Raw genomic sequence first — 25,935 nt, 5'->3', positions numbered from 1 at the left:
GGTTAACTGACTTAATTGCAAAATTATTGCGCTTCATATAACATAATTTCTTCACCTTTGAGATTAACTTGACATCGTTGACCGCTGTGCCAAGGGAAGCACTCGCATACGTCTTGACCGAGAGAATTGGTGACGCAATGACCTTTATTATTGCAGCCAGCACATCCCAGTGGAGCCTGTGAGCACACTCTTCCGGGATATGCTGGATTTTCCGATAAATCAGCCCAGCCTTCTCTACATGAACATTGATAGGATCCTCGTAAGTTGAAGCACGCCGCGTGGGGCGAACAGTCGTGATGCGGGCCGCCCTCCTTGGAAGCGCATTCATCAAAATCGCCCGCCTCGATCTAAATTAAATTACAGAACGAAATATTAATGACAGAATACCTTAAACACTTTTGCAGTTATCAATTTATATATCGCAATTCAACTGACCGAATCAAGATTCTTTGAAGCGTAGACCTCTGTGCCACCTAAGCTGTAATTGCTTCCGACTAAATATTTCCGAAGGACCTCCTTCAATCTGGTCTCGTTAGCGTTATCGCTCAGCTGCACGTGAAACTCGACCTTTGTAGGATCTGGGATGAATCCAGCGATCTTGAGGCCTCTGTATACATCTCTCAAGTCGCTCTGCATTAAAGTTCTATCCAAAGCATCCTTCGTCGGAACTACCAGACGTTTGTAAGTTGCCGACGTAGAGTCGTTTAAGGCGGTGTCATACGCCACGAATTCATGACCGATGCGATCCAGACCGACGCGCAACGTGTACGTGTAGGTCGCTAAAAATTATTACAACTCGTTAACTCAAGCATATTTGAACCGAACAATATATTCGCGAAACAAAATGTCAAAAATTGTGTACAAATATATCTGTGAACTTACGTTTGCAAGGGCGATCCGGGAACATTCTCGCGAACCCTGGCCGACAGACGCACCTCATCTCGGTTCCTACTTCGGCGCATATCTCAGATTTGGTTGATTTACACTCCGGTGTGCATTGGCTCGCAACTGGCGTGAGAGGTACTATCGGCGCGCCAAGCACTCCACCCGACAGTACTCTGTGAATTTCGTTGCCCGTTGGATCCTGCTCGTCGCGAGAAACTTCTTCCCCGTATTCAGCCTCCACCTAAAATTCAAGCGAAATATGCCGTCTATGTAATTTTTATATTTGATAAGAGAAGATTAACTCAAGAAACCGATAAATCTGTGAATAAAACGCGCTTAATGAAAGGGGCATTCTGTTTATTATGACGTATAGCATATATAATATTATATTTTGTGAATCAATACCTCTTCTGCTCCGGGCGCAGGTGGTTTCTGATCGCTCATCACGACAAATATGGAGTCATTATCCGCTACGTTGTCGTACGTCGAGGGTACCCTCGTAACGATTGGTTGTAAAATCGTCGAAGTTATCGTGGACACCACGCTTGTCGGACGCAGCAACGTTTCCGTCACAGTCTCGACAGTCGTCGTGGTCATCGTGTGCGTGAGTAAAAGCGTTCTCGTCGTTGGCGGTGAGCCCAACACTGATGTTTTAGTTCTCGTCACTGTCGAGGTTTTGAATCGTGTCACCTAAAATTTATGAGCATTGATATATAATCAGTACTTGCGATTATTTAAGAAATAACAATTATCTGAACTTCATATCGAGACACTCGTACCTCTTTTGGCTTCGTACGTATAGTGGCGTTGGATTGATCCCTGACGACGGTACTGGAGGTCTTTGTAATGTTCTTCGTAAACTGCGTGGTCGAGTTGCTTGCCTCGGAACGCGTCTTGTTGCCCGGCGTTGGTATCAACGTACTGGTTACTTTAGTGATCGAACTATCGACTCTAGTGACGACCACGGATGACTCTTTGTCCGCCGTTTTATTCACGATACTGTATTCGGTTACTTGCGGTCTTTGCGTCTTGACGTTCGATATCGTCGAATGCTGGTTTTTATCCGTTCCTACGATGAATGTCAAAGATTCGGTAGGCTCCACTCTCGTCGACGGTAGAACGCTCTCGTGGCTGGATTCTAAGAATACCGGATGCTCGGGTCGCTTAACAGGATTTGGTGGGATGTCGAAAACGTACGTTCTCGTCGGATCGACATCGCGATGGATCGTCGATGATTTGCTCGGGTGAATGTGATCTACTTGAGGTGGTCGCAGCTTTGTCGGTATTACTATATTTGTGGACAACGTCGATGTCGATTGAATGGGGATTCTAAAATGCAACAGTCGAATTATTAATTCTGCTCGTAACAGAGATTTAAATAATTTACGTACCTAGACACGGGTCTTGTATCAAACGGTCGCACGGTGTAAATGCTAACATGTTCGGTCCTTCGCGTTTCCACAGACCTGAGGATCTCGGGGACGTCGACTACGACTGGCAGGTCGACGGTGCCGTGAATAATTGGGATTTTTGATTCGATGTCCTGGATTACCGGGATATGAGACGTCGCGACGGCAGTGGCTATCTGTATGGAACCGGAAACCGCGACAGCTGGTCTCACAGTAGCAATCTCGAGCGGTCTCGTAGTTGTCAATATCGGTGGCGGCGGCACCATGTCCTAGAATGTAACACATATCGTTAGATTATGTTTTAAGAATAGATATCTTGTACACAGAAAAAAAAGAAGTATCAAATCAACACTGATATACTTGTATATATGCAAGAATATATAATTTTTTTATAAAAATTTCAACTTTTCTTTCTTAATTAAACCATATAAAACTTCGTTTAACTATATAAATGACTTCATTCAAGGAAGTTTTCTTCGTTTAACGCAATATAATCTCATTTCAAGATTATATATTCTTGCGTATATACAAGTATATCAGTGTTGATTTGACACTTAATTTTTTCTGTGTAAATCTTATAAATCGCGAATCGAAAATTTTTAAGTTTTACCTGCGACAGTAATTCTACGAGGAAAGGTCTTGTGAGCGACGGTCTCGGGTTGGGCGGAACCATATTTGTGCTAGGTCGTGCAACCGCCGTCGATTCTTTCAAAGGTACATATTTCGGCGGCTTCAAGCCTGACTCATCGGTCGTCATTAAAGCGAATCTATCCTCTACCGGTACATGAGTTGTAGTGATGTCCACCGGGGGTGGCGACAGTCCGAGCACGTCGCTCGATGGCGGTGGCGGTGGTTTAAGTCCCTCTTGATCTTTTTTCTTCGATTGATTTGATCCCACGTTCAGAGGCGGCGGCATCATGGTTCTAGACGGAACGTTCGTTTCCTTGATTTTGTCCTGCTCGCCTTGAGAATCCGAGGAGGCAAAGTTCGTCTGGTACGCCGTGTCCAGAGTTTCATCGTTCTTTTTATTATGCGGTGAATTATTTTTCGTGACTAACATACTGGGTGGCCGCTCGGTTTGCGTCTTACTGTCCACTTCCTCGCCCGTAGCCTCGACCGACATGGAGAACTTGTTCGGACGACCGTGCGTTTCCAGTCCCGCAGTACCGCTTGAAACGATTACCGGCTCCGGCACTTGAGGCTTCGGTTTCGTCAAAATGTGAGGATATTCCGGGTGTACCCTCGTGAACGTTCCATGCTCCGGTCGAACGACGCTTGGACGTTTATTGCCGACAGCAGTCGGACGAGATGTAGTTCCATTTTTATTCTCAGCTGTTTTCGTTTCGGAAATCCGGAAACCATGTCCGGTCGATATTTTCTGTTGAGACTTTACAATATCCGGGACCGCTACGTCTACGTTCCAATTATGAAGATCATTATTTAATTTTATTCCGTGATTCAATGTTTGATTGACAAAAATTTCCGCGGTATTCGGTTTGACATTCTCCGGACGTTTTACACTGTAATCGGGTCTAACTTCTAATTTAATCGGCGGTTTCGTTAATATCTCTGGTTTGATCCGAGTTAAACCGGGTCTTTGATCAGGCCTAATCGGTCTAGAATACGGTCTTCCGGGCCTATCTACTTCAACGCCGTATTGAGGTATAATCGCCGGTGGCTTCAAATCAATAGTATCGTCGCGTTCGAGTGAGTTCAGTGTCGTGACTTGTCCGCCTTGCGTCTTCTTGGTCGTAGTTAGTTTTGCATCTTCATTATATGGAGCGGGTATACCGTGAACTATTTCGTAATCGGGTTTATTGCCCTCTTGTTGCTTGTATCCGTAAGGAGTGGCCGGATCCACGTAGCCATTGTAAACACCGAAAGGCTTGCCTTGTATTATGGGCAATTCGTAAGGTCTCGTGTTATAGGAACCGTGAGGTCCTTGCAAAAATGGTTTTCCGTTTGTTTCGCGGTCGTAAGTTACATCATGTTCTTGCCCGACTGCCAGCGGCTTGCCTACGACCGTATTGATGGAAACAACTGGTCCATATAAGGTTTGCGATTTCAGAGTTTGGTTAACGCTCTGAGAATCTATCATGCCTTTCTTATCCTGACCGTCGGTTTCTTGACTCCTATTTCCTTTTCCGTGATAATGATTTTGATAATTGACGTACTCCGAGGCACCGATGTCAGAATCCAATTGCTCTGTATTAGTCTGCCACTTTTCAAGATTATCTCCTGGCTGCGTTTTCGTAGCGGCTACTTGAGAATGTTTGTTTTCCTCTGATATCGGATTTGGATGTAAAGGATTGTGATATTCTATCGCTCCAGTAGGCACATGATCGTTCTGCTCAGTTGGCGAAGTCGGCGACGCGACATTACCTACGTTTTTATTCGGATAAATATGCGGTGGTCTGTTCTGATTGTCAATCTGAAGATTAAATAGATTAGACGTAATTCGAGTAGGTTCCTGGGATTGAGGACTCATTGGTGGGCGATGCGGTAACGCAAAGGTGTTGTGCGTTTTCACCGGTGGCCTCTGTGGTCCAGAATACGTTGGTTTCCTAATCGGCGGATATCCAGTAGGTCGTTCCACGAAGACGTGTCTATCTAAGGGACGATTGGTCGTCGGTCTCGGTCGCGGCCTCGGTCGATTATTCAGAGCGAATCTGATTGGCTTCTTGTCGGATTTCCAGTTGGTGCCTAGCGTTATCTCGTTTCCATCTGGCTTTCCTAGGAATATATATCGATGCGGAACTTCGGTCGGCGCGACTTCCACACGCCTCGGTGGAGCTTGGTTCGAGGTTTGACCATTCGAAAAATGGCCACGCACTGGCGGTTGGTGGGCGGAATGTGCATGAGAATGGGCAGGCGGATGAGGAGCGGATTGCGGTCGAACGTTTATTGTCTCCGGCTTGTGATGTACAAGAATTTCTGTATGAACGTAGCCTTGACCGGAATTTCCGGATCCGTCAGGTCGTTTGATCAAATGAATCTCCGATGGTCTCTTATCGGGTCTTAGTACAGGCGTCTCTGGCACTTCCTGCGGTCTCCCGCGTATAGGTGACAACAGAACAGCGTGCGGACGATTAGAGAATCCTGGTTTCGGAGACGAAGTCTTGAAGTTGGTAGATGGTGATGGGGGAATCATGTAATGGGCTGGATTCTTCTCATTTGAATATTGAGGAAAATCTTCGCCCTAGACATATACAGCGGTATAAAAAAACGTAGTTTTACGCGATGATATCCTAATATTATTAATATTAAAATCAGTATCACACATACCTTTTGGATACCAACGAAACCTGGTCCAACTTCAGGTTCTGGATAAGGCGATGGATCGTCAAAATATTGACCACTTATATGAGGTTCGTTAGTATCTCCGAAAATCAGAGCTTGTGTGCCGCCTTGAGGAATTACGACATTAGCTACTTGACTGGGTTGAATGTTGACCAATAAAGGTTGCCCCGTCGATCTATCAATGACATGCGGGACCTGATGGACAATCGGCTCGGTAGGAATCGGTTTTGGCTCTGAATCCTGTATGATGATAGAACTCTCCGGTAATAGAGGATCTTTTTGTGCCCACGGCGGTCGTTTCTGTTCTCCCGAAGGTATGGCCGAAGTCGGATGTGGTTTTTCGTTTGGCTTGTCCGGATGAATCTTGAAATAAATTATTATTTGTTACGATGCACACATATACCGCGCAAATAAATGTATATAAATAATACAAATGGAACATACTTCGTCAAGTCTCGCAGGTGGCGTTAAGGGATCTTTGGCACTCCAGGGTCTTCTATATTTATCCGGATTCCATTCCGGAATTTTGTGATTTACATTAGGATTCGCGTACTGTTCTACGTTTGGTCTGTTGGGTGGCTTTAGCAAGGGATCGTTCTCCAGAATATCCTGCTTCGATGTGATTCTTTTAGGCGGTGACGATTGAACGGGAAGCAGTTTTTGAGGCTGCTTAGGACCTGTCGAATGATTCGCATCAAGAGGAATGGAAACCGGTACTTTCAAATGTTCCTCGTAAACCTGATGGGCCGGCAAAATTTGCACTTGCGCGTCTTGCGCGGTTTGTTGAGCTTGTACGTCGTCATCGTTCTCCAGGACCTCTAATACAGGATGTACCGGAATATTCGGTACCGGTATCGGTGGTGGTTTCATGCCGATGTGCCCTTCGTCCTTTAGAAACGTCTGCGGCGGTCTCGGCGCCATTTTGCCCGGTTTTCCTATGATAACATCGCTGTTTGCGGTGATTACTTCACCCGGAGATATCGGTATACCGTCGGCGAGACTGCTGGTCACCTTGTGGCGCGTCTCGGCGATATAATTATGATTGAGATTTGCGAGATGGGCAGCTAGAAAAGACAACCGCATAGTATTCGAAACGCGCTAAACAGAACATTAATAATAATTATTACGAGAAAGAAAGAGGATCGTTACCGATGTGTTGGCTTTCAGCGGTTTCTATATCACCGTCAGCAAATTCTGCGACGGGTATGTAGATCGGTGATCGTTGCGTTGTAACTTCCTGGATCTCTGCGACAGGTACGCTGTCGTTTCTACGAGTAGCCGCGGTTTTTCCTTGCAATAATCCGGCCATCGCTGTGATTACTGGTCCCAAAGCGGATAAGCTGTTTATTCCTAAGGAACCCAGACTAAGGAGAGGCTTACTAACCGAACCATCGTCTCCGGATTGAGAACTCGGCCGCTTATTTTGTGGTCCGTCACTTGACAGCGTAGTACCATTATTATCCTGTATAAAAATTGCAAATCTCATTTACACGTAAAATATTCGCGTAATTTGATATGTTTCGTTGTGATAAATATTTAAAAAATTGCTTCTCTTAATTTACCGGAAAAAACGTTATATATAAAAATAAAACATACCTTTTTATCAATTGAATCTTCTGGCTTTATATCAGAGTTAGCATCCTCCGACGCCGTTTCCGTTGACGCCACACTTGTCGTGTTCGTAGGACCTTTTTCGTGCTTTTTTATTTCCGCAGTAGAGGTTGATTGTGGAAGATTCGTAGTCGCGGTTGCATCGATCTGGTCCTCCTCGTCAAAGAAGATAATTGTCGAGCCCGTGACGACGTTTTTCACCGGATCGGAATGATGTGCGGTCGTCAATAGGGCGTTCATATATCCGGCGTCTAATAAACTCGGGGCTATTGATTCCGTCACAACGTTTTCAACGATATGCGAACGAGACGTCACGGTCGTTGACGTTTCACCATCTGGGCCAGCCTGACAGGAGAGAGATTTTTAATGTATGTATGTGCGTAAATATATTGTATTACAAGTATCGTAGTAATATAATACCTGTAGTAACGTCGTGAAGTAAGTGAATGTAGTAAGGTATGTTTTAGTAGCAAAGATCTGTATAGGCTCCGGCGTAGGATTAACCGGAGTTGTTTTCATGGTTGTTTTTCGCACCGGCACTTTCTCCAGTACCACGTCGGTTGACGTGGCTACGTTCGTGCGAATTACCGTGCTACCTTTCTCCAAAAATGTATTGAAATACGTGTACGTGATGTAATACGTCTTAGTCATATCTGTCACGCTACCGTCGGTGTTGTCCAAGGCAGTCAGGGTAGTTGTGACGCTGGTTGGTCGCGGCGGAGGTGCTGATTCTGTCACTATCAACTAAAAATAGAAATCGAAGAAGAAATAATATAATGTCGCGACGTGAATACCGACGTAAAAGTTTGCGGTAAGAAAATAAGCTAACCTGGGTAATCGTGTCGCTGACCGTCTCTGTTTTCGTTCGACCTTCTTCCATAAACGTCTTTTCTAACACTCTGGTACTGAGATATGTATTGGTTTCCGGTCGCGGAGCCTCTGATGGCTCGAGAATCATGTCTAGGTAATGTTGCGGCGCGGTAACCGTGTTCGTTATGACTTTCGTACTACTTTCTAAGGCATCATTCACATCCGGATGATCTGTGTTCAAAGTCAGATACGTGTAGGTCGTTTTAAATACTTCGGTACGTAGAGTCGGAGACATATCCAGAGTCACGGCTGCCGTTTCGGAGCCAGGTTTTCTGTGCCGTTCCTCTGTCGCTGTGTTTGCTACCACCTAAAAGAAATAACAAAATTATTATACCAATGAGAATTATTGTAGGATGTTTCAAATATATTGATTGTCGACTACAATATTTCCATTAATATTGACGATATCAAAAAATGTGTGAAAAAAGATCATTAAAAAGATACTCAATGTCATAACCAAATCTTTCTATAATAATTTTTCTTGATTTAAAGATTACTAGATCTTTTTGAAAAAAATTACATTATATGAATTTTATTAAATCTAACTCTTTGTATAATGTATCTTTTTTACATGTATCTAATATTTTCCAAACAGTAATTTCTTTCTTACAAATCTATATTTTGAGCGATTAAGTTATAGACGAAACATTCTGTATGGTTTAAAATTACCAATAAAATGTAAGAGAGAGAAATGGAGTTAAAGTAAAGGTCTTATTTGGAGAATGTATACAGATATGTTTGCGTAAGCACCTGCTGCTCAGTGGAAACGGTAGTCGTTCCATCCTTGGTAATTGTGTTGAGGTACGTGAAAGTTGTTGTGCAAGTTTTCGTGACAAACTCGTTCGGCTTATCCTGTGGCAGGAGCATGACCACCGCTTCTGACAAGGTGAGGGTGGGTTGTGGATTCGAGTTTTCCCATCGTAGAGCCGGAGTCGGCCCGGCGACAATGACTTCCACACCATTCGACATTACGCGGGTCGCTAAATTGAACCTGCGCCCCTCCTCCTCATCCTTCGCCTCGTATTCTCCTGTCGTTACGATTCCATAAACAACGATTCGCAACTTGTTGCATATATATACATATATATGTATAAAGGAAACTTGCTTCGCAATAATGATTTTATTACTATTTTTTTTTAAGATATTGAAACAAAATTTCTTAGCGACGTAAAAGGTACTGTCGGGAGATTCTAAGCTTACCTATTGTTGACGTTCTTCAAATCAACACTCAAGTAATATTTGTATTAATATACATATAATTAAATAGAAATAATTAAATATATTCGGATTACAGTCGAATGTAGGACGAATTTTTACAGAAACGATACAGTTGATAAAGTAATTAATAGGGAGAGATTAATATTCGTATATATATCGTACATAAAAAAAACGCAAATTTAGATATGTACAGCGTCGTTTTGTCATATACAGTATTTACATTTCATACAGGGTTGTAATGTACAGGAAAAAATTTAGAATACCAGAAGCCAATTGACACAGTATTTAACAGAGCATTTACACAGTCCAACAGTCCGTTTCGTATAAGTCTAACCGAATTCGCGTAATCAGGAAGTCTAGAGCGAAAAAAAAGTTTATTAGTCTAAGGATTATATTACATACGGCGATCACCGTGTGCACTTTACGTTGAGGAAATGGTCAATTATCGTGTTATTTTTTTTTCAATAAAATTACGTATCTCAGTCAATATTTTTTTGGTGAAATATGTCATATATACATATTTCGTACACGGGTTTAAAAATTTCAACGTTCTTGTGTGCACGGTGCGATCGTCGTGAGAGAGAGGTCTCAGATGGGTAAAAGGTACTACTCACCGGCAACGGGTACTGGATTATACACAGATGATACGAAGCCGGCTGACGACTCCACGGTAGGAGTGACAGTCACCGTGACCGGCACCGTCAACGTAAGTGTCGTCACTCTCGGTCGTACGGTCGTCGACGATGTCACTTTAGTCTCCAGTCCGTTAAGTTGCGTCACCACATACGTATACGTCCTCAGTCGCGTCGACGTCACTACCGTCTCCGTGTAATAAACGCTCGTGCTGGGCTCCAACGCGAGGTCCGGCGTGGATTTGGTCTCTAGATCGATCGTGCTCGACTTCGACGGCAAGATCTCGGGGAAATCGAGACGAGACAACGACAGATAGAGATCATCCGCTAGCCCGGCCTCGATCTCCTCCGGCGTAGGCGAAGCGATCTCGCTCGTGACTTTCGTCGCGGGGACCGACGAGGACTTAGTTCCGCGGGTATAATTTGCGCCGAGGGGTATCACGCTTGGTACGTACGAGTCGTCGAGATAATTTGACGTAGCGGTGTCGCGTGATTTCGTAGTCTCGAGCGGTATAACGCTCTCGAAGCTCGGCGCGATCGCGATATCAGATGGGAAGACCGTTCCGATTAGAGAAATATGGGTCGAATTAGAATCAATTATGACATCCGGTTGAATGGGATGCACTGTCGGTATCTCTTCCGGGTTCTCACTGATCGTTTCGGGCATCACGTTACGTTCGGTAGAATCTTCAGGAGCTTCGATTGATTCTTGTCCTTTACTTTCTATCGTTTCGGTAACTGATGAAATATGCTCTTCCGTCGTAATGTTTTCTTTATCGGGGAGGCTCGTAGATTCATCCGACACATTTGTAGTGATGTCCATGAAAGTAGTTTGCTCTTCAAGAGTGGCAATGGTAGTGGTTTGCTCTTTTGCTGCTAATTTATCGTCACCATCTTCTTTAATACGTGTAAGTTCGGTAGTTGGTACCGATTCTGTTATACTTATCGATGCATTATCGGATTCTTGAAGCGTTTTTATTGTCTGCTCCTCGGACGGTTTTGCTGATGTAGCTTGGCTGATCGGTGTCGTTACAGTAATATTGTCACTCTTAACATCGCTCTTATTAGACACAATATTATCTTCGTCCTCGGGAGAAATTGTGGGATGCTCGTCTTTCATTAAAACTGTAATTTTATTTGCATTTTCAGTCGTAGTACTTGTGTCATCTTCGTATTCTTCATCTTCCTCGTTGTCAGACGGAGGAAAGAAGAAATTGTCGGTGATAATCACCGGCGTGTCTGATGTGCCTTGTTTAGATACGGCAGAGCTGGCATCCAACGATACAAGACTCGCCTCCTCGTCTGGTTTGTTGTCAATAAGGTTCGGCGTTTCTTCGAGACCGGGCGTAACGACGGAGTGATCTTTTCCTCTAACAACCTCGTACTCTTCCCCATCTGAATACTCATCGTATTCGGAAGAAGGCGCGGTGAAGAATCCAGTAGTGATAACGGCAAAAGTCGACGTCGGTTGTATCGGACGCACCGCGACTAATTTCTTCCTGGTAACTCTAACTTTATTTTTGCTTGACGTCGGCGTAGATTGAAGCTTTCTACGCCTTGTTATAGTTACTTTGTGCCTTCCAAAACCAGTAGGCTGGTAACTTTCGTATTCTGCCGGTGCGTCGGTCGGATAAATCGAGCTGCCCGATCCGAGAGTTCTGACACGCGTCACCACGATTCTTCGTGGTGCATGCGTGGTAGACGTGACGCGAGGTGTCAAGGGTCTACGTCTAACGACCGTAAACTTGTGTTGCCTAGCAGTTCTGCTACGCACGACGGGTACTCGAATTCTAACACGCTTTCGCGGTGCCTCTCCAAGAGATTCGTCATCATCGTTGATCCTTCCGTTATTTATATAATCCTCACTTGTGGACCAGGTGTCAACGGTACCTTCTCCGTTGAGTTCAATATTCCTACTTCCGTATTGCACCGATTCAGCGTAGAGATTACCTGCAAAGGCGTTCCGCTCATCTGTTCGAATCATATCTCGCCTTGTATTTAAGTTCACTCTGCGATCTAATGAAAATCTATATGATCAAGCAGCGATAAAGCCATTCCTGGATGTTGCTTTCGTGATGCGTTAATCGATTGGAGTTAATGCTCCCATCTCGTGTTTGATTTTTTTGTGTGCTCGTCCGATTAGATTTTGTCACTTTGCGTTTTAGTAACGTTACCGGGCGGTTGTCTGTTTGTAATGTTGTTGGCGAGACGGAAGAGTATCATGTCCGATTTTGTCGTGTGGGCGCGCGTGCGGCGGCAGATCGAGGCTGTGTTAGTAAAAGGAAGATGTGGGACGACGCTCGAAGAGGATACTTTTAAGAAGGAAATAGAGAAGATATTCAAGAGAGGTCGGGAGAGAGCGAAACTGAACAGAACGGACACAAGACGGCCATCCTCGCGAATGGTTCTCGTTTCACTGAAGCTGTCGACTACCCTTCCTTTATACAACTTCAAGGAAAGGGATCCCGGCAGTCTCTCGGGATTGTCTATATTACATACGCAGCAACTTCGATTTTCATCGACGTTGCTCGTTTTTTCCCCCACTACGACGTGCCCGAAGAAGCTGGACCGACGCTCTCCGGATGAAAGAGATTTGGGAAAGGCGGTTAGCCTCTGGGGCGATTTTAAGTGGGTTTTAATAAAATTATGGACTTATAATATAAGGACGAAAGAGAGAGAAGAGGGTGAGGAGCGCGGGGAGGGATTTTTGTATAACAGAGAGGGGATAAGATTAGGTATAGATGGACGTGGAAATGTGCCGTCCGACGTCACCCACTACGCTCTCGAGACTTTGTGTTGGTGCGTGTGAGTCGATATCTTCGCTTCCCGCCAGAATGGCAACGGCTACCGGTCCGGCGTGCAACGACGGCGGTACGGAAGGTCGGACCTCGACCGCTCCTTCCGAAGCGTCTCTTCGTCTTCTGGACGCGGTGGCGGAATTGTTGATTTTCACGGTACTCAGAACAGTGCTAAATTCTCCGGGTCTGCGGCCGGAAACGTAGAGCGTCACCACGCTAGATTCAGCTTTCGACTTGGCTGCGGAGGCCTTGGTCTCCTTCTTCTTGTCGTTCGATTTACCGCGCCCGCGTGGCCTGGATGACTTCTGATAGTCTTCCACGTCGTCCTCCTCGTCATACTCGTAGCTGTCGTGCCTGTAGTCGGAATCGGCCGGCTGATGTCTTCTCTCAACTTCGCCCGGTAAGGTGTTACTCTGCGTGAACGGAGCAGCCGCGAACAGAGGATCCAGCAATGGATTGGAGTTCTGCGGTTGCGTCTGCGGTTGTTGCAGCAACAACAGGAGGGAATTTATGTTGGCCGCCGGTATCGCGACCGTTGGGGTCACCACGACGGTGTCCGTGATGAATTCCGTCGCGGTAACGACGTCGGTCGAGGAATCGACCAAAGTCGTCAGAATCTCCTTCCCGCGAAAGGTGAGGGGAATGATAGTGCTCTGATGTTTCGTTATTGTAGTGACGTAGGAGGTGGTGCGTGTGTTATACTGCGTGGTGGGTGTAGCTTGGGGTTGTAACAGAGGATTCGGTTGACCTAATTGACCCAGAAGTAATTGCGAGAGAAGAATATTGGCGAGGGGAGCGTTGCCGGGCAAGGAAGGCTGTACCGTAGAAACTATGTTCTCCACGGAGTATACCGTTGTGGGTATAATAACTGATTGAGAGACGCGACGGCCACCGAGGCTCGTGAGGGTGTGCGAGATACGAGTGGTGGGTGTCTCGTGCAGCAAGAATCGTGTAACCTCGGCCTGGCCTTGAACATTGGTACCCGTCACTTCGCTAACGATCACCACGAGCGGCTTTCCGTCTCCAACTGTTACCGTGCTATACTGAGAGGGCCCGAGGACTTCAGTGCTAGGTTGTGCCGTTACAATATTTCGATGTTCCGTGACGCCGTTGTTCACCACAGGAATTGTTACCTCCGTCGGTACATAATGCGTCACAGTTATGGTGCCGTCGTAGTTCGGATATACGGTAGGCGCTTCCCGAATGTCCTCGTAAGATCCTCTACCTCTTGTAGAAACCCTCCTGTTGTTCCCGTTTCTTCCGTTCGTCGATCTTGAGCGAGACGACGATACTCTTCGAGAATTCGTTGATCCCGTTGATTTGGAAGATTCATTTCGGAGTCTCGGTGGCCTCACTCTTCCGTTTTCAGGTTTACTTGTAGATCTACCGTTCGTTCTCGGACCGGTAGTTGGCCTCTTGTACGCTGATCTGTTCGCAGATGAGTCCTTTTCCCTTAATGTAAACTGTCTTCCATTATTCGAGGCCGGTGATGGTTTTATTCTGACAGATCCATTTCTATTTCCATTAGGCTGCTTTGATCTGGTTCTGGGTTTACTCTGCTGATTCGATAACTCCGACGTTTCCGCTGTTTGATCGGGACTGTTAGATGTCTTCTGCGATTGTGGAGACGTTAAACTTCGCGCGCGATTATTATAACGAGCGGTAGGTTTTGCTACTTTTATAGTGTCTTCTTTATTCGCTGCGACGTCTAATGAATCAGATCTCTCTTCCGCTTTTGCAGAAGAGGACTGAGCGGGTCTACGGAAACGGCTGCTGTATGCCCTCAACTGGCTAGCCTGACGACGAACTCTTCTTGTTCTAGCTCCGAAAGGTCTAATTTGTACGACGGCTCCAGCAGCTTTTCCAGAACGACGATTCACATTCGCGTTAGATCTTCTGTCTTCATGTTCCGATCCTTCATAATCATTGTCCGATATTTCTTCAAGGGGCTCGTCCTCGAAACCTTCGTTACCTTCGGTTTGTCCCTCATTCGCTTCGGTTGGCTCTTCAGTAGCTACTTCTTGCTTTCTGCCGAGAAATCCACGTGGTGGGAACAAACCTGTATTACTCGGTCGCGTTCTCGTAGATACCGGAGGAGTTGCTCTGGTATTCGTTCGTCCATTGGTCACTCTAGGAACCGTTGGCGCGCTTGGTCTATTTAAATTTCCCGATCGTCTCGGAGTTGTAGTCGTCGGTGGTCTTGAGGTAGTTACCGTTCTACCGTTGCTGTTTAAATTAATAGGTCTGCGGAATCTCAGGAGCGGATTCGTCGATCTTCTAGATGATTCTGTCGTAGTTTGCAGAGGAGTGGTAACGGTTTCACCGTCGAAGTCTTCTGTAAACGGTGTCTCATCCGTTACGAGCGTGGTCGTGGTGAACTCATTCGCGTCGTTCTCTTGATCGTCGTGTTTGGCAGTAGGTTGCCCTCTCAGTAACGTCGACGACGGTCGAATACCTGAACGGTATCTCGACGAGGCACTGGGAAACGCGGAACTCGAAGCGCGAGTTGCAACTCTGGAGGAGGATCCTCTCACCGACGTGGGACCGCGTCGATTGCTTTGAAACACGGACGACGGGGTTATTCTGGGTTGTACTCTGCCTCGGGTACTGCCCGCTGGAAATGCCGAGCTCGAAGTAGTAGTGGCGGTTCCGCGTCTGCCTGAAAATCTTCTGGAAGAACCTGACGGAGATAACGTCGAGGAGTACGGGCCGATTGGCGATGTGACGCGACCCCGCGATGATGCGAACCTGTTGCCCTTACCGGCCAAAGTGGCAGTTATTGTCGGAGTTATATCCGTTCTGGTAATAGTCGTCGCGGCTTGCGCGCCTTTGCGTTTCGGATTGAAGGTCGGTCTGTTTCTGGAGGCGAACGGCCTTATCACAGGTGTGAAAGTTCTCTTTCTCGTGGAGAATGTCAATCGTGATTTCTTTTTAGAACTTTGTCCGTCATCGTCTTCCTCGCCCTCCTCATCATCTTCCTCATCCTGACCGGAATCCTCGTCTTGATCAGCAGAATCTGTGTGGTCTTCAGATAAAGAGGATTGAATAACGGCGGGCGAAGGTGATACTCCCGGAATACCTGTCGATTGACTCGGAGGTAGCGTCGAAGTCGGCGCGATGTTCGCCGTGGAACTCGGCACAAAGAAGCTAGAAGTACTTTCGATAATCTGAGCATATCTTCCCTCGATGCTCGTGCCAATCACTTTTGATTGATAAAACGTGGTGGTACCGTTATTCTCCATCTGGCCTTGAATCAAGCGTACGAGGCCAGTTCGGTGACCCTGAGTCGGCGGAATACTCGCTTTTCTTTCCTCGTCTATCTTCGTGCTTGACGTACTTTCGATCACCTTAGCGTAGGTACCCTCGAAAAGCGTGCCGATTTGCTTAGTCGTAAAGTAAACGGTGGTGACTTCGTCGGCATCTACCACACTTCCTTTATTTAAAGATAGAACTCCCGTAGGGAGAACCGGCGTGGCTATCGACGAAGAAGATAACGGCGGAGTTTCTAGCCTCGTCGAGCTCTTTACCACTCGAGCATAATATCCATCTATGTAAGTACCGTATACATCTGTCATGTAGTGAGTCGTGGTATCTTCGTGTACTTCGCTTGAACGTATCGTCGAAATCAAGCCCGTTTTCAGCGAATCGGTTACCTTTGACGGTTTCACGGTTTTCTCGTCAGTATTTATTGTCTGAATCGACGGATACACAGGTCCACCGATCGCGCGGCCAGTCGCCTGTTGCGTCGCAACGTCTGGTATCGATACGCTAGTTACTGTCTCCAATCTACTGTTCAAGATCGTCTCATTTCCGACGTAAGATGTAGTGAAGTAAGTGAATGTAGTGTAGAAGGTCGTAGGCTCGGGCGAAATTGACGAAGCGTTCACGGCGCTCTGGTTATCAGGTTTGGTTGTAATCGGTTTGTTCGTGATAGATTTTTCAGGCGCACCGCTGCCTAGAGGTGTCACTTCGTTATCAGCCGTGATCTTGGACTCCTCTTCGTTAGCTGATTCGTCCTCCGATGGCGGATTTACAGTCGGCGTGTAAGTCATTATCACGCCGAGCTCCACTGTAGGTGTGGGCGAGACGCCCGGGGTGACAACGTTGCTGACTGTCTCCTCGCGACTAGTGGTTATGGTATCACCACCCTTGTAGAACGTCGTCCAATATGTAAAGGTCGTGAAATATGTTACCGGCAGTGTGCTGGTTGGAACCGGCACCACGAGGGATGGCCTCAAAGTTTCCGTGACGACATTCGTAACTGTTTCCAAACGACTGGCGACATTCGTCTGGTCGCCCTTGTACATTGTCGTGAAGTACGTGAAAGTCGTATAACTGGTCTGCAGAAGCAACGTCGGTGCGGGCTCTACCTCATGGTTATTAGACTCCGACAATTCCTGATCCTCAGGAACGATGTTTCTCTTGTCCACGTCTAAAACAGTGCCACCACCAGAGCTGGAAGAGGACACGACGTCCGTGATCATAGAGCCTAGAACTTCCACGTCGGTCGGAGGATTGGGCGTTACTTGTGCGCCTACTTGGAAGTTGCGGAACAGACGCTCAGTGGTGGGCCGATCCTCCAAGGTGGTAGGCACCTCTGTCGTAGTCTCGGTATTGCTTTCAGTAGTTTCGTCAGGACGCGTTACTTGATCGGTGTTAGCTTGCTGGACTTTTTTTGCTAATAAAAGTGCCTCTTCTTGCGATTTCTGACGTTGAAGAGCTTCTAGATAAGCTAAAATTTCTGGCGGAGGTGCAGGCTTATTTTCGGCAGGTTCAGATCTCGGTGTCGTTGGCCGAGCCGTCTTCTGCGGAACCGATTGAACCTTGGTTGGTGTTATAGTCTCCGTAACGACGTTAGTGAAGACTTCGGTTCGCGTCTCGATTTCTGTCTCGTCGTCCACAAAAATAGTGGTAAAGTACGTGTACGTTGTATAATACGTCTTCACCTGTTCCTTTACCGCTGCGCTCGCCATAGCTGGAGTGGGGCTCGGTTCTAAATCGGTGGTCCATCCATCGGACGTCTCGTAATCATCAACAGTCGTAATGGATTCCGTCGGAACGTTCTCGTTTACCGTGGTATCCTGTTGCTGGAAAGTAGTTAGACCTCCTTCCGTCGTCTCGTCAGGCTCGGTACCTTTGTTAAACTCTTCAGGAGTACGAGCGTTCGTTATTACCGACGGCAAGATATTTTGCGATATCGTCGTTGGCGATATTAGAGCGGATTCATCTTTTCCGAAGAGACTGGCGACGACAGCGGAAACACCGTTTGGCCCAACAGTCTGCGTGATAACGTTAGTCTCGACAACTTGCCGACTAGACACGCTAGATGTATTCTCTTGGAAGAACGTCGTTAAATATGTATACGTCGTATATAGGGTCTTGAAAATGAGCTCTATCTCCTCATCTTGTTTAGTAGTTTGCTCTTCTTCGATTTCATCAGGCAGGCTCGGTGTTCGGTGCCTTGTGCCTGACGGCAAAGAAGTAGTAGGACGAATCAAATTTTTGGTCGAGGTAGGTCGAATTAATTCTGTCAAGTAGGTTACCTCGGAAGAGACCACCTCCCGAGAACGTATCGAAGTCGTAGTCTGATCGCTGTCGCCCGGAATGAAGAAAGTTGTGAAGTACGTGAATGTCTTGTAGACGGTGGACGGTAATAATCTAGTAGTTAATGTCGCTTTCTCTTCCGCGTCTGAACCAGATCCGTGCTTAAGTCCGGGTCGAAGATTATTTTGAGAAGATCCGCCTTTGATACTACGACCCTGAGGATCTCCTGGCACGATGTCGTTAGGAATTTCATCGTCTAAAGTCGGTAGGACCGATTCGGTCGTTCCCAATACTCTTCTCGCGCTTTCTAAGATGTCCTTTAATGTCGTTAAGACACTGTCGGTCGTGCCTCTCAACGGCGTAGTCAGTTCATTCATCTCGTCTTCGCTGGTTGTGATGGTCGTCGGCGTGGTAGAAGGCAATTCGACCGTAGTATCCTGATCGTCGGATTCCGTTTCGGTCGTACCGTAATCCACGGTTGTGTCATCACCGTACGTTGCAGTGGCATCATCCGGGAAGAAGTACACGTTCGAAGATGTGTGAATGATTTGCGCATAATTCGTGCCAATATACGTGCCATAAATGTGGCTCTTATAATGAGTCGTAGTACCGTCCGACGAGGTAGTGGAATCGACGACTTTCAGAAGACCCGTCGGCTTCAACGATCCCGTCTCGACATCGGGCACCAGCAGTAGTGGTTCCGTGGATCTCTTGGACGATTCGGGATCGATTTCCTCGGTGACGCTCGGCTGAATGTTGCCGCGATTGATGGCGCTCAGAAACTGATCGTCCGAGCCGTGCTTCCGATCACCCTCGTAAGGCCGATCGGTTCTCGCGTGTTCCATCACGGTGGTAGGCCGGATCTTCGATACCGCGACACCGTCATCCGGACGAAGCGTGGCGTCGCCTTTGATCGTGGTGGCGGGACGTCCCATGGGCGCCGGCGACGTGCTCGGTGAAAAAACGATGACGGTATCGCCGACCGTGGTTGTGAAATCCGCGAAGCCGTGGTAGGTCACCGTGGCAAGAGGCTTTATATCCAGCTTCCTCGGCGGCGGAGTTTTCACCTGCGGTTTAAAGATCTTCGGCACTCGCGGCCTGAAGGTCTTCGACTGCGCATCGTCGAGCGAATCAAAGTTACTCGACACGTATTCGTGTTTGACAGTGTAAGTGGGCAGATTATCGGCTGGTCGAACTTTCGCCGGTTTAAATCTCTGCGTGTCCACGTTCAGCTCTCTTTTATTGAATATGTCATTTTCTTTGGACAGTTCGTCCAGTTTCGAGGTATTCCCGGTTTCCTTTTTCTTTTCTGCGTCAATGTCGCCACTCAGCACTTCGATCTCTTCGATAGCTCTGATTGGCGCGTTGTCAAGGGCCACTCGAAGCCGCCAATCATTTTCCGGCGCCCTCGACGGGTAAACGATGTAGGGACTCGACGGATCCGGTGCCGATTCTCTATCATAGAACACTCTGCTGGACGTAGATAGAATTCTCGCGTAAAGGCGACCGTTATCCAAGGTCGTGCCCAGAACCTGAGTGGCGAATTCTGTACTCGCACCATCTTGCACGAACGTTCGTGCCGTTTTTGTCAATATTCCAACAGGTGGTACGGACTTTCCAGGACGTGCCGATACCAAGAGGACCGTGGTCACTCCTAAGTAGCCAAGTCCGAAAGCAATATACGAGGAGTAACGTTATAACGGCACAGAAACACGTCGCGTCGATGATTTGTCAATAGAATCGTCGGAAACGAACAAACGAAGAAATGAGGGAGAAGCGATTACATTAACAAAACGGGACATCGAAGTTATCGAAATGTGATTGAGTTGGAATCAAGCGTAAATGTGTGCATCGAATTCGATTCGTTCAGTCGCGTTTCACGTTTACAAGCCCGTCCGTGTCATAATCGTCGTACCGAGTATACGTCAGCGTCGTTCGTTTGCGTCGGTGGTCGATGACGGTTCGCGTCGTAATATTTTCATTTTTATTTTATTTTTTTTTTGTTATCGTAATGTAGGTCGTCGGAGAGACGGAGTGGCGGACGGACGTTGGAGGCAGACGGCATCCGTTGTTGAGAAGAGTTGAAGGCGGGGAGCAGACGGGAGCAGTAACAGAAACAGAAAAAAAGAGACAGACGATCTTAATAGACGAGCCTTCTTCTTTCGTAGCCTAGGACACTTGTTGCAACGCTATCCGCGGTACCCCGCTTAATTTGCATCGTTACCCTACTTCTCGGAAAAAAAATGCTGTTCCTTAAATAGAGAGTGAGAAAAACTAGGCATGCGTACGAGAAAAAAGAGAGAAAGATATTTAGCTAATAAGTTGCTTAGTTACTTAAGATATTAGTTAAGTTGCTTATGTACAACCCCTAGGTCCTGAAAATTCCAAGATCACACACATTGAGCGGTATTTGCTATAAAAAAAGAAAATGAAAATATTTAAAATAATATATTCAAATATAAAATAGTATTTTTTTTTTAATTTTATTGTTACTTTATTATTTTTAATTTTTAAAACAGTGCTTAAAATGTCTAAAAAGCTTTCCGCGCAGCGTGATGAATTTTCATGGCCTGGGGAGGAACATCTCGCAATCAATCGTATGACAGATCTTAAAGCCAGATACCACCGAAACAGAGATGACATATACATATTGTAGTCAACTCAGCGACAGGAAAATGTATTACCCGCTTGAGAAATGTATTTACACGGCCGCACCTCGCGTCAACACGCACATGGATAATTTAGATACGCAAAATGATGTATCGCGAGAAGAGATAAGTTAGAGAGCAGAGACAAAGAACAAAGCGGAAAGACCATTTGATGTTACAGATTTGCACTCAAACTTCAACGCACGGGAGCGTTAAATCTAAACTACAAAAATAAATATTTTTATCGGATACAAATAGAAAATCGTTCGAAGAAAAGCTCAATTTTGAGTGCAATCCTTGTCTGCGTGTATCGGTGTGATTCAGGTGTCGTAAATGTGTCACGACTAGCATACATTTGTTAGACACGTTACGTAAACATTTACGGAGAGACTTACCCTCTAGATCCCTTTCTATCCTGGAAGCTCTAACATTATTCGATAAAACTCCATCTGCAAGAAAAGAAAAGAGACATTTTTTTAACGCGCATGTTTTTAACTAATTTATTTAATATACCTAATTTGCATATGTGAGCGAGACACAAGGTCGCTTTGATGCGTTCGGCAGAGGAAGCGTGGGTGGTGAAAGGAAATTATTGAAGGATGTCATGATAGTAGGAGCTTCATTTGGTCATCGTCATAGTTCCTCGCGAAATAATTGCTATGCGTCATACGGATGTCATCATATTGATTTTTTCACATTCGTAGAAATTTTTTTATAGCAACTTCCCTTTTGATATGTACGAACACAGATATGGAAGTTTCAAGTATTCATAAGGTTTTTTCGGGGATCTCAAAGACTCAATTGCGCGTTTACTCGCAATTCAAGGGGGAAAAAAAACCGAGAAGAGACAAACAGGAAAAGAAGCGAAGGCAAATGTCGTGTCTAGAGAGGTCTGCACCTATGGGAATGGGCATAGAGAGAACTCCAGACGCCGATGACACCGAAGATGTCGTCCGGAGGCCGGGACGTACAGTTATCTGACCGACTCCTTTTCTCTACGTCGTTTTCTTCCCGTGTGCACGTGAGCGCCTGTGCACTTGCGTGTGCACGTGGCTGCACACGCTGCATGTCGATAGATAGCTATGAGCACCTTTCCGTATTACAGCATATATGATATATGATTGTGGTAACAGGTTGATGCACGCAAAAAACAGTCATCAACAACAAATTTAATATATCGTGCGTTATTCTTGAACGCTCTTTTGTAGTGTACAATCGTTTGGAAACATTTGTCACGGAAACATTTCCACTTTTGAGAATGTCGGGCCCATACATCGCGACCATTACTTACCCAATGATCCAGTGACGTTGAACTCGCGGAGCTGACCGGGGCAGGTGACATCCGGTTTATTCGACGACGGGCATTTCTCGGTATCGTGGCAATCGGGACCGACGTACCGAGGTCATACTCGTCCCCCGGACACATTGGGTCAGCTGGTCGACTTCGCGCGTCGCCCTTCTTTCCCTGGCGTCTGGCCTCCAGCCAGCCGAGCCGTTTTGCGGCCCCCGACAAACCGGTCGTCGCGTCATGTTACCCAACAATCGGTAACGATCGCGGTCGCGCGCTGACGTACGTGGGAGAGAGAATTCGTGTTCGACATCGTGCACCTCGTGCATCACGTTATTTCAATGCGGCTTGAATTGCGTTATGAAATGCACCGGCGTCGCGCGTCGTCGCGATTACGCCAATCTGCCGCGTCAGCTCATCATGCATATTAAGTCTGGGATAAGATTTCGAACAAAATTGTATAAATTTGTCTTTTTATATAAACACATTCCTTAACGAAGCCTATAACGCTACGTAACAGGATTACTACGTAGCAGAATTGTGAGCGAACGTTGAATAAGATTGCGAAAAAACGTTCCGGATGGCAGTGTGACGTGTCGACGAACCATTTCTGCTACTTTCGAGTTGCATGGTTTCACGCATAATTTTCCCCGCATAGTTTCCCGCGCTCGCACGATATCGTTAAGTTACAGCTTCAGTGCGGTACTTATTCGAAGGCGCGTTTAACTCGCGTTTGTAAGTCGGTAAGGAGATACGCGGGGCCCACACCTGACGATCGACTTCCACGTACGCAGCTGCATAATCGCGGTTGCATAGGCGACGGCTACCTTGAGCTCGTTTTCATGTACGATACGCGAGCGAGGAGAAATCCTCCGGAGGATTACGCTCGTTTCGTAAGAACAATTCGTCCATTCATGTCGCGCTATCTACGACCCGCGGCTAATGCCCCGAAAGATTTTTTCTCGCCGTAAGAACGATGATTGCTCCCGGCCAATCTCGGTGGCGTTTAACGGCGACGACAAGTGGTGTGTTGCGCCAACGAGATTCCACAATGATGGATAGGGTCATCAACATTCCGCAATAAAAAAGAGCATTGCAAATCCATAAATGCATTCGATCTTACCACTTTTTAGGGATTATAACTTTAAAAATTGCGCCTTTACTTACGCAATTCAAGCGTATTTTGAATTAACAATTTTGATTGGATTACTTTTATATTGTTACGAAATTATTTTATTATCCAAAATAATGAAGAAATTATGCTGTATTTAGTGAACTACATAGTGCATTCGATGGATGTCCACGTTAACCCTGACAATACGTGTCGTAAGTTTTAAGTATCGTGCGTGAGAGCGACGCGGATATCAAGGTAACGCAGGTAACGCAGTCGTCGACCAATGCAAGACACGATTTTAATCTCACTTTCAATAGTGGGCGACATCATACATTACGGACCATACCTAGCCAGAACAATACCATAAATACGCAAGACGTATGCGATAAAGAGATACAAACAGAGACTAATGAAGATATATCTCTTAAAACATTTAGCGAAGATAAGTAATAATTGAGATTCTTGATTCCAAGTTAGATAAAGATTCTTTATGTTTATTTTTATTAACATTTTTTGAATTTGCGTGTTTAATTTCGCGATGCTTACATCAGACAATGACGAATCACATTAACGGCGTGGTCACGTTTTCCGGTGAAAGCCCCTTCCCAAAAAGTGAGAACAATGTACGATGAGGAAGCAAACGATCCACGCAATTTGTCGAAATCTGATTTTGCCGCGGCGCGGCGGCAGCTTATGAATTAATTTCTCACGTTGCGAGCAACGAGTTAACTGGCCGTGTAACAGTCGACGCGGCCACTCCGGAATGTGTTTGCTTTGAGTCGAGACGCGCGTAGATACATGTGGTAAACCGAGAATAATGATGATTACTTTCGCTTGCTCAATGATTTCTTGCAATACCGACCCGGGCAATACCTGCGACGTTCCGCGTCGGTACTTTCGTTCATCTTCTATCACTTAATTGCATTTAATTGCATTCGCAAAAAGTGCCGAGGACTCGAATTTCACAAAGGGACGATTTGCTTCTTGGTGTAAGCATGCGATTGGAAACCCAGTTGCTCCAAAGCCGTGTGCAATATCTTCGCGAAATTTTCACAGAGAAGACGTTTCAATCGATCCACAACTCTGCCGGCGCTATTGTCTCGCGTTAATTGAGAACGTATCGATCCTCCACGCTAAATCGCGTAAGCAACATAAAATCTCGCGCTTCAGGCGCCACGGAACGGGTTCGAGAGAGAAAGCGTTCGATCGTGGGAACCGGTAACCGGTGGCACCAACGGATACGGTCTCGGGCAGATACGAATTCCTTAAATTATCACTTTGGCCACACGCCAACGGCGAATTTCGCGAGTGCACGTGTACGTTTAAAGCGATACATTTTAGACATGTTAAAAACGTTCCCGCTGTAATAAACGCTAATATTTCTTATGAAACTACTTTATACGCGTGACGCTTCTGACGCTTTTGCTGGAACGATCAAATTACCGCGGGAGAGAGAGAAAAGTCGGTGTCCTCCGGAAGAAACTTGCAGAAGAATTTGCGTAGTATAAATACTGGTTCGGTATTCGTTGTTATTCGTTATAATCCTCTGTCATGCGTAACGTCGCGTTTACTTGTCGTTTGAGCGACAAGTCCACGGTGAGATTTGTGAGTTCAATATCCATCGGGTAGCTATGTCCAGTCAACCAACCGGAAAATGACAAGTTGCTTCCGCAATATCCGACGTCTTTCTTGCTCTTTCACATCGTATAAATGTCTCTTGACATGGCTAACATGGGTCGCGCTCGTGCGAGCGTAAAAGAAAGTAAACCGACGGGCGAGAAAAGAGGTACATTATTCACGTGTCATTTACATACCGCACAGATTATTTATTTTATTTAGTGAAACCGTTTCGTCTAAAATGAAATAGGAAAAGATGCGATCTATTTATTTAAGAAAAGTATATCTTTCCGTTCTTTATAATTATTTACAAACTGTAATTATTAAAAAGTTATCTCGTTCAGAAAAATTAAAGTATTTTTTCGGTATATTTGTTTTCTAAGAAAAAGAGATAATATCTCTATTTCTTTAATTCTCATTTCTATGTCTGAAGATTCTAAATTTCTATGACGCGATTGCATCTCTTGATCAATGAAAAAAGAGAATGTACATCGATACCGAGCTATCATCCCGCCATCGCAAAAATGATGTTAGAAACAAAGGCAAAAGACGGTGGCGGCTTCTGCAACGACTGCTAGTAACGGTATTGCTTGTTACTCCATTTCGTATCTGCTTTCATCGAAGCAGATAGATCCTCTTTCATGTCTTTGAAACGATCTGATGATGTGCAGCGTGCAATATCGACGACATCTAGTTCACTATTCCATTTCTATCGTCTTTTAAATTCTATATGTTTATAGTGTAGTAGTATCAATACGTAATATCAAGAAAGATACATGGGAGAGACGCATGAATATTTGTCACATATGGTGTATGTGTGTATATATAGATTCTTTAGGTTCAAACTAGTATCATTTTTATTTCTGTTCGGAATTCATTTAACAGAACAATCACTTATCCTGTCTATTCAGTGACATTTATGCCATAACGCCATTGAAATTTGCGACACGATTGCTAATTTGAATTGTAATATTAAAACAGAATTCTGAAGCAATCAATCG

The 25,935-nt window shown here is 45.7% G+C and overlaps 1 protein-coding gene and 1 long non-coding RNA gene across 2 annotated transcripts in view; one reads left to right on the top strand and one right to left on the bottom strand.

Moving 5' to 3' along the window:
- The window catches only part of LOC139776190 (uncharacterized), a 113,106-nt gene that overhangs the window by 78,411 nt on the left and 8,760 nt on the right, over positions 1–25,935 (top strand). The gene's annotated exons all lie outside the window — the stretch shown is intronic.
- LOC139776846 (uncharacterized) lies at positions 24–22,341 on the bottom strand. The gene is made up of 18 exons (XM_071713836.1): positions 22,314–22,341; positions 21,311–21,364; positions 12,698–19,921; positions 9,908–11,875; positions 8,826–9,103; positions 8,035–8,382; positions 7,626–7,949; positions 7,191–7,550; positions 6,744–7,056; positions 6,039–6,658; positions 5,580–5,957; positions 2,905–5,493; positions 2,277–2,563; positions 1,665–2,214; positions 1,291–1,575; positions 883–1,126; positions 436–779; positions 24–347 (listed from the first exon to the last, which is right to left on the bottom strand). The coding sequence occupies exons 1-18, from the start codon at positions 22,339–22,341 to the stop codon at positions 24–26; spliced, it is 16,518 nt and encodes a 5,505-aa protein (XP_071569937.1).

The sequence above is a fragment of the Temnothorax nylanderi genome, unplaced genomic scaffold (assembly GCF_030848795.1).
Source record: "Temnothorax nylanderi isolate EJ_2023f unplaced genomic scaffold, tnyl_v1.0 TNYL_tig0005_pilon, whole genome shotgun sequence".
NCBI lineage: Eukaryota > Metazoa > Arthropoda > Insecta > Hymenoptera > Formicidae > Temnothorax > Temnothorax nylanderi.
Note: the sequence above shows the minus strand (reverse complement) of the source record. Positions and strands in the feature narration are given on the sequence as shown.

What these genes read in the sequence shown, in the direction of transcription:
- LOC139776846 (XM_071713836.1), bottom strand. Translation starts at nt 22,341, where the DNA reads ATGTGTCCGGGGGACGAGTATGACCTCG. An exon ending in AAGTCTCGAGAGCGTAGTGG is followed by an intron (nt 11,876 to 12,697) that starts GTGACGTCGGAC and finishes ACGCCTTTGCAG; the next exon opens with GTAATCTCTACGCTGAATCG. An exon ending in CTGCGCCCGGAGCAGAAGAG is followed by an intron (nt 1,127 to 1,290) that starts GTATTGATTCAC and finishes CTTGAATTTTAG; the next exon opens with GTGGAGGCTGAATACGGGGA.